Source organism: Telopea speciosissima, chromosome 2, assembly GCF_018873765.1.
Source record: "Telopea speciosissima isolate NSW1024214 ecotype Mountain lineage chromosome 2, Tspe_v1, whole genome shotgun sequence".
Classification (NCBI taxonomy): domain Eukaryota; kingdom Viridiplantae; phylum Streptophyta; class Magnoliopsida; order Proteales; family Proteaceae; genus Telopea; species Telopea speciosissima.
The window spans coordinates 69,279,467-69,293,499 of NC_057917.1; the positions used below are offsets into that span (position 1 = coordinate 69,279,467).

A 14,033-nucleotide genomic window follows, 5' to 3' on the forward strand; every position below is an offset into this window, starting at 1 on the left:
AAGAACCGCCACTCCCCCAGTAGTAGAACTTAGAAGAGGAGAGAAGAGAGAGTCTTATATATTTTTCATTTTTAGGAAAATTAATTTTGATTAATCGATTTTAGGTGATTGCAAAATCGACGGCTGGATGTTTATCACGAATCAATTCCTAGGCCGCAACTGAGAATATAATCAATCCTGACCATTGATTTTCTCCTTTAAGAATTTACACCGCCTTGATCCAACGTCTTGGGATCACTAATTAAGTTTTTGGGGTTGTGGGTCCCAATTTAACTATCAAACGGAGACCACGGTCGCCTGAAGCATCCAGCCGGATCAAAGTCAAACCAGTTCCAAATGGGCAGGCAGTGAAGTCAATGCTAATTCATTCATGCATGCCTTCTCAAACCCAATTCTTTTGGGGTACGATGAAATAACACCCAAGAAACAATAGGAGTTGCAAACGAAAGGAACACAAACAATTTAAAGTGGTTCGATTCTCTTGAACTACAACTATCAAGCATGGTTCTAAGTATTGATATCGTATCGTTCATATCAAGAGATACGTACCACTTTTACTAGTCATCGATATCGTATTGGTAGTACAGTACAGACAAAAGGTAAAATGGTCAGAAAACTCATTTTTAAGAAAATTCAGGGATAATTTTGTTTGATACAATCGATCCAAGCCGATACTGTATCGATATCGTATCAATTTTGTAGGTTGCCAATACCCATTTCGATATCGTGCACTAAAACCATGTTAACAAGCATACTTCTATTATTGGATTTCCATTAACCTTTCAATGATGCCAATAAAATCTGATGCTAAGTTGTTTTTGAGGGTTCACAACGTCAACCCTAGTGTTTTTTGTAAGGATCACACTCAAAACCTTAAGGCCATGTTTGTTTAGTAGGGGACTTAGGTGGGGTGAGAGAATTGGGATGAAAAAATGCTGATGTGGCATTTCAAAATTCCACTCCAATCTTGTTTGGTTAGTTTGGGTGGTAAATTTACAAAAGCTCAGGGGACACATTAATTGCTTTATTGATAATGAAAAAAATAACTTTATCTCAACATTTCCATCTCAACAAAATCTCAACAACATGTGGTTCTCATCTTCTCAACAATTCCACCCCACCTTCCCCTTTAAACAAACTTAGAGTTGTTTTCACGGGTTTGCAACCTCAACTCAATCTTTTCTTGAGTGATCAATCCCTTACACTTTTCAATACATGAGTGATTTGAGTTTTTTAACTCACCAATGCAAAACCTCTATGAAGGTAGAGATTTATGAAGCACAAACAAATGTGCTCTCTTAAACTATGGTATATATACAAGTGAGTAGCACTTACTTGATTCCCACGACAATGGCCTTTAGATATTCAATTAAAGCACATAATTAACTATTATAATTTCAAGGTCAAGTACTACTTATGGAAGAGTCAGGTTTATCGTTTGTCAACTTATGCAAATCCCAAGTCTAGAAACCTGTATAGTCTTCAGAATCGAAATGTCGTTGAAGCTCGATGAAGATGTCGACAATTGGCTTCCGAATCACTTGAGCTCTTCAAAAGTTTCCAATAAGATATTTCTTCAGATGAATGCTATTAGAGATAGACTGTTGTAGCTCATTGTTGTATCAATGCTTGCTTAACTTGGTTTAGAGAAAAAATAAATTTTGAGATGAACATTGTTTCCTACCACTATAAGGAAAACAGAGGGCCCTCTTATGGTGGCTGATACAATGAAACAATAGCCAAGAGTTTAAGACTAAACCAACCAAACCACAAAAAATATGCTTTGGCAGCACAACACCCCCCCCCCTCTCTCTCTCCTCCAATATCACTACACTGCATTATGAGCTTACCAAGATTATGAGTTAAGTCCATCCTTTCCGGGATGTAAAGAACCAACAATAACTAAACCTTCATTTCTACTAGACCAAGCCAGTTAAAAGTTCGCCAACTGGAAAATCGGTCCATACCTCTGCTACTCAGCTGTTTCCTTTGTCCACTTTTCTCTTCAGAGAAAATAGTAGTATCCAAGGGCCAAAAGCAACAAAACCACAGCTGCCACCGGAGCAGCCCATACCCAGTAAGGAGTTGCCTTCTTCCGCTTGAGGATGATTTTGGGACGAGAATCCTCACCTTTTGGTCGATTCCTGTACCTAATAGTATTCTCCTTCAGTTCTTTACTCTTGGTTGGGACTGGAGGCTCAACTTCCACATCAGCCTTTTCTGCCTCAACAGCCTCTGTATCTGCTGCTTCATTCTTCTCCTCAGGATTGGAAGGAGGCTGAGATGCTGTAGCTTTCTTCTTTGCTCTCTTTTCACGCTCCTAAAAACATCAAAAGGAAAATACAAATTACATCAGAATCTCCAATCCAATCCAAAGCATAATGCAAGTAAGCTCATAAATCCACAGAGAAAAAGGGGGAAATCAAAATGATACTTTCCTTAAGCTTCTTCTCAGCTTCCTTCTCAGCTCTCACTGCCGCTTTAGCAGCAGCCTTCTCTGCCAGCTTCTTCTTCCTCTCTAAAGCCGACTTAGCTTTGGCTATCTCCTCCTCTCTCTTCATTTCCTTCAACTTTGCCTCATCAATCACATTGACTGTGGAAGGCACCTTCGGTTTTTCAAGCCCAGATATCCCCTTGTCCTCGAGGTCAACACCCTTTGCAGTGTTTTCTGACTCTCTTAATTTATCAGTGTCTTCTTTCTTAACCTTCTGAATGGAAATGCTATCATTTAGTGTAGAGGGTTTAGGATCTTCTTTTGTTCGTTTTACACTAGCTTTAGCCAGTGTCTCAGGTTCAGCAGGAATGGGTGCTTCTGAAATCAATGGCTTCTCATCAGGATTCCTCATCCGCCCATCCCTGCTCAACTGGCGGCTGTCAAGTGACGGCAAGATCCTTTTCTCATAATCATCCCTAAAAGCTTTACTACTGCTCCAGAGGGATATAAATCTCTCAACCTAATCATGGAATAGATAACGGGTGAGTGAAAGGCACACAATATCTTGATGACAGGGAAGATTAACTGAATATTATCTAATCTAACAAACCTCTGTGTGACATAGTTCTTCCAGAGCAGCAACATCCTTCTTTGCAGCAAGTTCTCGAGCATTGTTTAAAAGTGAACGATTTTGATAATAGACTGCATTCTAAGGAAAAGAAAAACAAAAGCATATTAAAAATAGCCCCCATCTTTGCAAGCTTGTAATATAATACCATACTAAATAATATGTAGTTCTTTGTTTGCAGAGAGACATAAGATTACGTTGAAGTCAGACATTTATACTTGATTCAAAGTTAGTTGAAAATGTCTTCTGTCATTATTATATAATATTACAAGGAAATATCCAGTATGAACATAAATGCATCCTGAAGGCAACAAGGTAAACAATGTAGAAATAGTACACATTAGTAAGCTGGAGAACAATCAGGGCCCAGCATTCAATAGGTCTAGCCTATGACAACAACAGGACAACCAATAAACAAAGTCGGATGACATCAAACATAGTTTTACTATTCTCTATTGGAAATTCATAAATGCCCATAAAATTTTGCAGCAGATTTCTATGAATCAGATTATTAAAAATCAGCTTATTATTGTTGTAGTTCAAAGAAGAAGAAGAGAAGAGCAGCCTACAGTGGGCCTGGGTTGTTTTTGGACCAGTTCTTGGGCTAAACCAGATCCTACTATTTGATTTCTGGTCCAGCCAAGCAGCCAAATCATGAGATTTGTTAGAAGACTGTTGACCAATAAATTCCTGAATTTCAGGAGGGAAAATGTCAGGCAAATGCAGTTTGAGTGGGAGATCTTCTTGTGGGCCCACCTGTTAGAATCTGTAATATCTTGTGGATCAGATTTCTATATTTTAGGACCTTATTTTGTCTTATCTTTAGTAATATCTTTCAGTTGATATATTGTAATCAGGCAGGATTCTTTCTATAAAGTCTACCTGTTATTTAGTTAGTTTCTATTTTGTGATCTCAGGCTAGATTCTACTACATGGCTAGGTATCTTTCTTTTATTACTTACTTTCTGTACAAGTCCCTTTTATTCCATGCATGTGACTTCTTTTTTATTTGTTTCCTTGTTTATTTTATTCCTACGGCACATTATAAAGTTCTATGGAACCATAGAGCTCGCCCACAATTTAGATGATTAATGAAGCGTTGATTTTTATACCAAGTTGCTGTGTGATGCACTTGAGGGAGGTGAGATGCCTTAGGTTAGTGAGAGACTAACCAAGGCCATAGGTGGTAGGCCTTGGTCATACCCAGTCTTTCTTCTCTACCATCTTCTCCTTAGTTTCTAATTTGTTTCATTGCAATTAAGGGTCACTGTGAGGAACCGAGATCTACTATGAGGGTGTTCAATGTGCTGTTGCAGTCTTATGGCATGCAAGGTTTAAAGTATCCTTTCGTATTTAAGGTATATAGATAGGATACGGTGCCAATATGATACCTAATTTTTTTTTGGTATTAGTAGTTTAGTACATGTAAGAAACCTCATCCTTTATATATAATCAATTGAATGCACTTGTCTTGTCATACTTTATTCTCCTTTTTATGCATGATATATTTTATATAGTACTTATTTATAGTGTTTTATGCTTCAAAACTATATTTTGCATATATCCTAAGCATTTCCATACGTTTCTTGACCATTTCGTGTATCTTTAACGTAGCTTGCATCTCCTTGCTACGATACGATACGTCTCTTAAAAATCACCATTCCGATCGATACTCGATACTAAGGGTGTCAAAACCTAAACCGAACCGGTCAAAACGGCCCGACCCGACCCGATTGAGCCCATTCCAAACCAAGTAGTTCGACTTCATATTACGGATTAGAGCAACATTCGGTTTCGGCTCAGTTCGGGCTAAACCGACGGGCCACCAATAGGACTGAAACCAAACCGAACACTTCAACCGATCCCCGAACCCTAAAAACCCTACCTAATCCCTACGGGCCCTACCCAAAAACCAGTCTATACCCGGTTTTTAAAACCAAGCTGAATTGAAACCAATATCACAAACTGAACCAAAACCAGAAAAGTCCTTACTGGTTCAGTTTCCCTGAAACTCACACTAAAACTGAAAAAACTGAATCAAACCCGAACCAAACCGCCTGATTGACACCCTTACCTGATACCGATACTTTAAACCTTGATGGCATGTTCTCTCAATCATCCTTAAGGAACTGAAACTTGGAAAGCAATATCATATCCTGCGACACTCTGTTCTGGGCTTTCTGGCAACAGCCTTTGATGGTGTTTTCCTTCACATCCAACCATTAACTCTAACCCATCTTCTAGTATGTTAATCCTCTGTTCATTGGCCTCTTTCGACAGTGAGTTCATAGCCATCCAATGACTATCAACCATTGTCCGAAGAGATAACAACCTTCTAATTCTGGTTCTATAGTTTCTAACTTTGAACCATTGTCATAGCTATTGATCTAACCATGGGATATGGTCATAAATTTGAAGTGTTGAAGCTCTCCCATGCCCTTACCTTCGATTAGAGTTACAGCCCCATCAAGTTGGTTAGGGTTGGTTATTGCTGTTACCTTAAGCTACTATTTTGGGTCCTGCAAACAATGGGGTTTTTCACCTTGCTTTTGTTCACTGTTACTTAGTCTTTTATAACAATACCTTATATCTGATATATGGGTTAATCAAGTGTCGACAGACTTCTATTGTTAGCCTACTGTTAGGCCTCTTTATTGTCTTTCTATTGCTGTTAACAAGTGTCTATCTTGCTGTTTATCAGTCTTAATGATCCTAGTGTTGGGTTAGGTTGTTAGCTTGTTGTTAGTGACCTTAGTCCCACATTATTTTGGTATCAAAGCCATGGAAGAGGGAAATTCCAGCACCCCAAACCAGGCCCTTGACACTAATTTCCATATTGTTGAGTTGCTTAGATAATTAACAGATCGAATGTCTACAATGGAGCAACAAACGGAGTCCATGTCACCTCAAAGTATTGGACAGCAGCAGTCCACGGCCAACAATGCTCCACGAGTCACAAACAGGCCAGCACAGAAGCCAGCACCTCCTCAAGCTATCTTTGAAGATCATGTTTGTACACATTCTGATTGAGATGCACCACCAAGGCAGTTTAATGACTCTCAAAAGGTGAAGCTGGACTTGAAAGAATCAATGGTTGACATGACCCACAACAGTTCCACGATTGGAAGTGTTCCCTTGATGACTACTTCGACTCGTACAACTTGTCAGAGATTCGGATATACACTCTAAACTGGTGGGGACTGCATGTGAATGAGAAAGGGAAGGTTTCTCTCTCTCTCTCTTGGTATGTAGCAGCAGTAGAAGCTCCGACAGATCAGCAGGGTCAGAGGAGAGGAGGCGGAAAGGGGTTGCAATTGTGGGGGGAGGGGCAGGGTTGGGGCGGAAGGGTGGTATGCAGATGCAAGGGCTGGGGTCGAGGATGGGGCCGAAAGGGCAGTGGTGGGGGTTGGGGTCGGTAGCACTGGAATGGGGTGGGGGCTTCAAGGTGGTGGGGCGAAGGGGGTTTGCAAAATTGCAGAGGTAGATGCTCATGATCTGTTAGATTGAAAAACATGACGGATCAGAGAACTGATCTCCAGTGGCACCGCTACGACATTTCTTGTCCCCTTCCACCATTTCCCTTGCTTTTCTCAGAGAACAGATTTCGGGTGATTTTCTTCAGTTTTCTTTTCTTAGAGAACAAATCTTGCAAGTAGCCCTGAAAACCTCTTCAATTTTTATTCTTTTTGGGTAGAAAAAACCTCTTCGATTTGTTCCAGAAGAGATGGAGAGGTAACAAGAGTATTTTCTTCTTAAGCAAGTCGAGATATCCAAGATTTTCGAGATTTCATTGAGATTTTTGAGATTTCACGGAAATTTCGGCCGAGTTTACCGAAACCATGCAGATTTGGGTCTCGTAAGAGAACTCGTCTTGACCAGGTTGAGATTCTCGAGTTTTCCAAGATCTCAGCGAGTTTTAGAACTATGGTATATGGTACAGTCACTGAACCCTAATCAACCTTTCTGCTCTTCGTAATATTAATCTCTCTCTCAAAACCCTAATCCCTGAACCCTAGGATTCCATCAGGACAAGCACCAAATACAACATGCAATTCCAAATCCCTTCACTGCAACCCCAAGAGGCAACTCTTTCCACATGTATTTGCATGCTCCATATGGTATATTAAATATCCTCCAGGAAGAGGGGGGAATCAGACAACCATTTCCTCTATGAATTATTCACTTTGTTATAATTATTGAACATTAATAATTTCTAGAATAATTTCATCAATATTTAGCCTATTACAGAATGTATTCACTGAACAATAACAATTAGACTACTTAAATGCCTATTTAACTGATTCTGTATCTTGTTCCAGCAACAATCAGTAACTGCTGCCATTTCCTCATTAAAGCTCAGCATTGAGCCTGATCTGCAAGAGGAAATTAAATCCTGAATTCACTTCTCAAGTGCAGAACAACCCATGACACAATTCAAAAGATGGTGTCCTCTAGTATATATTGCTTTCCTTTTTGACATTTGTTGGCTATATCTGTCATGTGTTTCTTTGAAACTTGCCTGAAAAAGTCACTGGCATTGAGGAGTTTGGACCATCAAAGAAAAAAGGGAAGAGTCTTATACAGGAAGGGCCATATGGTTGAGAACTTGAGATCAGACACCAAATTTGGCATGGGGCAAATGAAGAGAATTCCTCATCCAACTAAAAGTTGACCAAATCATCACTCCACGTGGCAGAAATAGCCAATGGTGCTGGAAACTACTCCTGCCCGTCTAGTGCTGAAAACCTTTGTCCACGATGTTTATTCACGTTCGTTGACGACAAGAAAAAGGGATCTTATTAGGGGTTAAGTTTAAGAGAACGAGTATATTAAACTCCCTCTGTCCGAAAAAGTTTGTCTTGTTGAAAAAACCAACATTTTAAGGAGATTGATTTTAATGCATTAATCATCCACTAATTCAAACCATTTTTCCAACATTACTCCTATTATTTTGGCTTATTTATAAGGAAAATAATTATGACATGTGAATACAATAATGCATGGATGATTAAATAGGGGCATTATGGGGAATCCAACAAAACTTCAGATCTTGGTTTTTAAAATGGACAAATATTTTGGGACGGTGAAAAATCTCAAACTGGACTATCTTTGGGGATGGAAGGAGCAATGCAGTTGCTAATATTGACTGAATAAATTACATAATCCATTAAATAAGTTATAATGTGTTTATGTAATCAGGTAATGTTTAGGCCACTTGGTCTGAGGGAAGGGAATGTACAAATGAGAGACTGCAATCTTGTAGAGTTTTTTTTGGTAAAAACTAATCTAGTTGACTCAAGTTGCAGGATGGAACAAGGGAATTCATGAACTGGAAATGCAGACTCAGTCTCTGCCTGCATCAGGTGTCAGAGCCAAAGTATCTGGTGATCAATGGCTATTGACATTTTACAATTCCTCGACAATTGAGTAAGGAACCAACAAATTATCTGCAGAATAGAGCAATTTCTTTGAAAGGTAGAAGATTACTTTGGAAAGCTTGGAAGTCATCTTCAAAGACTTCATATTCTCTAAAAATATTTCAAGAGAATTCTCTGAATATGGATAGTGGAAGAACCTTGCAGATGGAGTGTTGCTGCCTCATTTCAAAGTTCAAAATTCGTGGATAATTTTTTTTGAGGCATAGGGGAAATTGATTCAAGATACTTTAAGGTCTGCCTGCATTAATTGGGCACTACCATGTTGTGCCATAAATTGTATTCAATTTCCTTATTAACTGTTTACTAATTACATTGTACAATTAATAGTATTAATTAGTGTTAGACTTAATTGTATTAGCGATGTTTCTTCCGTATTGTTTTGGTTGATATTCTTATTTATTTTTTCTTGGCGTTATTAGTAAAATAAAATGTTTAACTATTAATTCCATTATCCCTTTTATGGAAACATCTAGGTCTGTGGCTACACTATAAATATAATTTCTATATTGTTAACATATTTATGTTCTGAGAAGTTTTTGTTTCTCTTCTCAATCAACCACACTAGGTTATAACAAATAAATAAGACAATATAGGAAAAACATAGAGATAAATACCAGGGAATCAACTTTAAATCATCAAGGGGTGTAACAGATATTTGCACAACATAGACCACTACTTCAAAAGTTAAGAAAAAGTTTAGGAAATGGGACACTTCGTATATGTATTTAATGTCTGTAAGCCGTACATGATGCAACAATAGAAAATAAACACAATGCAACTTTTAAGCCAGATAATAAAGCAGAAGTGTGAAACTAGAAGTTGGAAGTCTTCATACCCCTTCATCACGCTGTTTTCGCAGTTCAACAAGGGTTTCATATGCTTTATCCCTTTTATGATTCACAGCGGTCAGTTCTTCTTGCAATGAACTAATCTCATTGTCAATTGCATTAAGTTCATCCTCTAGATGCTTGATTTTTGCCCTAATTGCTTGTTGTTCCTTCCTTACTCCATCCATATCAACACCAATGAGCTACAATGAAATTATAATGCATGAAATCATTAGTGAAATTTAAGCTTAGACTAATCCCAATAACAGAAACATCAATCAATGGAAGTTTGGAAAGAAGGGAAAGGAAAGATCTAAAATTAGATTTAAAAAGGGTGTACCCAGTGCATGAGGGATCTAGAATTAACATATAAACTTACTTTGACATGGTCTTGGATAACTTCCTTCTGTCCCAGAGAATCCTCAATCTTTGCCTTCATAGCAGCATTAGCAATAACTTTCTCCCTAGTCCCCTCAAGCTGTTTAATTTCTTTTATCAGTTGTTTCTCCTCAGCCAAAGTGAGGCTGTCATGTTGCATCCGATAATGCATGCTCTGAATCTGTAATGAAAATTACAGTGAAGGACAATAAGTAATTAACATAGCCTAAAACAGGGAACAAGATTGAACAGTAATATCAGTAATTTAAGTATAAGCTTACAAGTTCATTAAGCTCGGCCTCAGATGAACATAAACCAAAGCCCCTCTCTCGGTTAACATTGTTTGCACTACGCAGTTTACCTAGTGCCTGCTGCAAAGGTTCCATTTCCTTCCTCTTCTCACCCATAATCATTCTGTATTGCCTGTCCTCAAGAGTTAAAGGTTTCAACTGAGCTATCACCTGTGCTCGATCTGACTGCTCAAAAAGAAACACAAGAAATATTTATACACCCAGCTCGTAGGGTCATTTGTGAGCAGTATTTCATTTCTAAGTATACTTTAAGATGCCAAGATATTAAACATACAGCTTCTGATATATATGGTAAAAAACAAGGGCAACCCACCATCCCACTTCTGATATATATGTACCTTCTTGGCTTTCAGTGCTTCAATAATCTGGAAACGAGATTGACTCTTTCTCTGAACCTCCTTGTCAGCCTGATCAATTTTGGCTTTCAGCTTTGGGTCGTCGTAAGACCGATACTTGACAAAATAAAAGTAATAGATTTGCTTCGGGGCAGGCCATTCATCAACAGCATCCTTGGGGAAGTTGTTGACATCCGGATCAGAGTCTCCCAATCCTTTAGCAGGCGCATCTGTTCCTTGCGAACCAGATTTGGTTGGCTCGTCCAGCCCTGCAATCTGATTGGGTTTTGTGCTATCTTTCTCATTCAAGATACCAAATCCGTCCTTCACAGGTGCCTGTGTGAAATCAGCTTCCGCTACCTCCACACCCATGGTCTCCACCAAATAGGGAAAACAGAGCGGAAGGGGCTCGGATCCTGACGATGCAAGTATAATAATATATCGAGTTAAATACGAAAAAGATATCCAATACCAAGAAAGCATATCATACCCACCACGCCTAGATTTAGAAAGCTAAAATAAATCCATTGAACTAGAAATGGAGAAGAAAAACCAATATTGCAGTATCTAACAGAAAAGGGAAAAAAAATAGAGAGCAGAGAAATCGAAAGCAAGGGACCGGAATAAGAGAGTACATTGAAAAAAAATAAAAAAATGCAATTCAATCATCTTTGAAAGACATCATTCCATACCCAAATGTCAAACAGAAAAGAATCAGCAAATAGTCCTTCAACAGAGGACAAAAAGACTCGAACAAGCAATTCCAGCATGCAAACCTCTGCTGAATATCGATCGGATCATTCATGAGGATAAAAAATACAATCCACAATGAAGAAAAGAATAAATGCCAAAGAATGGACAATCAGTCACGAAACTCTGAATCTTTCCGGTAACTAAAAAAAAAAAATTTTAAAAAGTTCATCAAAACAAAATTATCAAAAAATTCTTTTCAGAGGCGGAAAGATTGAATACAACTGAAATGAATCCTACAAGAAAGAATGCCATTATCGTAGATGAAACGACAAGTACGTACGAGTTGGAACACTAAAAAAAAGAATAAAAATCCAATCGTTGCTCGCAAACAGAAACTCTAATGCAGGCAATGATCGAGAACCTTATATTTAGATCAGGCCGTCGATGGACACCCCAGAAAAAAGAATGAAATTGAAACCAAACTGTTAGCAACGAGAACAAGAAGAAAGAAAACAGAAGAAAATGACTTCTTACCTGGATTGGGAGTTGGAACAGAAGTCGATCAATTCAGAGATTTTTTTCAGAGAGTCGACACCTTTTGAGGGCCAAGATAGACAGATCTCGTCGATGTTCTTAGGATCGAAATGTCTATTTCTACTACCTGAAAGCGCGAAACCCCGAGAGAGAGAAGATTTTGTAGTTAAAAGGAAAGAATTTCCATCTTTCTCCTTAATACGTTCTGTAACCAGATAAATGGGCCCCTCACCAAAAACTAGAAATTGCCCCGTATGCCGGCGCATGGGTATTTATATTTGAGATAGAAACGAGGGCTCTTTTAAGTCGGTGTTCTCTGTGCCCATCCTCGTGCGGAGCCAATTAGAGTCCAATGCAGATCCTCTACGGCGCATGTGCCCATAGCGGCCTGTGCGGCGTAGACTGGGCTGCACGCATAATGACCTCCTTACCCCCATTCGTGCAAGGCGTTTGGGCAGGGATAAGGTGGTCTTTGCACACATAGCTCAATCTGCATCGCTCAAGCCGCTACGGGCAGTACGTCATAGAGGATCTAGATCCATGAGAGTCTACCCATTGACATCATGGGATGGTATTTCCACCTTTTATGGGGTTGGAGCGATCATTTTGCCCCCTCTATATCTGAATAAGTGAACATGGCCCATACATTTCTCCTCATAGAAAACTTTCTTCCTTTTTTTTAAGAGAGGCCCAGTGCACCCTTATATAGGTCCGCACCGTGGGTGTGGCTTTAATCTTGTCTAAATCAGATATTAAAGCCTCACCTATCTACGTTTCTATGCTAGATTTTCTTGCACTAAGAAAAGCTCTGTTCAGTTTATCCAGGAAAATTATCCTCTCCAATTCCCTAAAGCTCAGCAGTGTAGCAGTGTGGCAATGCTAGGTGGAGATGCTGACATGTGGCAGCTTGGGCATCCAACGATCTGAACTCATTGACTATGTTGAGTTCGAACCGTTGGATGTCTGATCTACCACGTGTTGGCATCTCCACCTAGCACTGCCTCATTGCCGACCTTTAGGAATTGGAGAGGATAATAATCCTCTTCGATGCCTCCTTATACTCAACAATTGGCCTATAAAAAGGTAACAATAAGGTGAATTGAACGTACATTGGTAATTTGGTATAAAGAACGGATTAAAAATGAATCATGAATTCTTTTTTTCGTACATTATTTATGGAAAGGCTCCAGTCCAGTTGCGATTAGAGCAAAGGTAGCTTGTCTTGTCCACCACATAATTAGGTTTTTCACAAAAGTCAAATCATACATCTTCAATAGTTTAACTAAGGAGCGGGCAAATGACTTCTTACTCATAAATGAGAGAAAGCTAATAGAAAAATGGGAAGCAGAAAACGGGAGTGTGGCCTACGCCAGCACTCCCATGTGTTTATCTCTTTCTTCCTTAAAACAAGGGGGCAAATGTGTCTTTTCACATGGAGAGGAGAGAGATAGACTCATGGGAGTGTTGGCGTAGGCCACACTCCCAGACAGAGAACTTTTTCCCTAGAAAAATTTGATTCTGACTTCGTAGAGCCATTGTTGTTACTGCCTGTGCGTAGAGCGGTTCCCACTCTTGTCTTGAGACGCTAAGAGACTTTTGTTTTTTGAACAGACAACAATGATTTGCTAACATCTCAAATCAAGCTTTTGTTGCGACATGCTATATATGTTTTCTCCCCCATTGCTAGTAGGTTGATGGGTCGCATGCCCAGGACACATGTTTTAGCCTTATGTGTCCATAACTCAAATAGGTGACCTCACAGCCATTGCCCAACTAGACTACGAATAGTCACCATATTGATATGGGCTACTTAGAAATGGGCAATGATATTAAGATTGATATGCCTTGTATTGGTTGAGGGAGTATATATTACAACAGTCACACTTGGAAGTATAAATGAAAGGAGTGGAACGAAGTGTTACTTTGAGAAACAAGGGTATTGAAAATCTAAAAAACCCATTGGTTCTCAATTTTGAAAGAATTCTTGCCAAGATGATTGATCCTGTCATAAGTGCCACAACATGAGCTTCGGGTGACCAAATATAAACTGGTACCATAGGCACTTTGACGGCAAAAGAGCCCGAAAAAGCAATCCATAAAAAGATTTGACGCCACTCACTAAATTCTGTCGTTAGTGAGATTTGTAAATCGATACGTGACTCCTACAATTACATGCCTAAGTAAGAATTCATGATATTCCACATCAATATTATTAAAAAATTTAGATTTATTAAGAAAAAGGGTCCTATAATATGATACAAATGTGATCAGGAAAGTTGAACCCATAACTTTGGGAGCAAGCACTTCAATTGACAAGCCTTTAACCAACCGAGCTGGCAGTTGTTCAAGTTGAGTATGATTTGAATGAGGCGATGAGAAAAAAAATGAATCTGTCTTGTTTGCCTTAAAATATGATCAACATTTGCAGCTCTCTCTCTCTTATGAACAGGAATAC

At 39.0% G+C, this 14,033-nt stretch overlaps 1 protein-coding gene across 1 annotated transcript; it reads right to left on the reverse strand.

Moving 5' to 3' along the window:
- Window positions 1-1,852: 1,852 nt before the first annotated feature.
- On the reverse strand, window positions 1,853-10,771 carry LOC122649651 (proton pump-interactor 1-like). The gene is made up of 7 exons (XM_043842885.1): window positions 10,355-10,771; window positions 9,987-10,181; window positions 9,707-9,886; window positions 9,336-9,530; window positions 3,045-3,143; window positions 2,439-2,954; window positions 1,853-2,320 (listed from the first exon to the last, which is right to left on the reverse strand). The coding sequence occupies exons 1-7, from the start codon at window positions 10,721-10,723 to the stop codon at window positions 2,006-2,008; spliced, it is 1,869 nt and encodes a 622-aa protein (XP_043698820.1). The 5' UTR covers window positions 10,724-10,771; the 3' UTR covers window positions 1,853-2,005.
- Window positions 10,772-14,033: the final 3,262 nt, after the last annotated feature.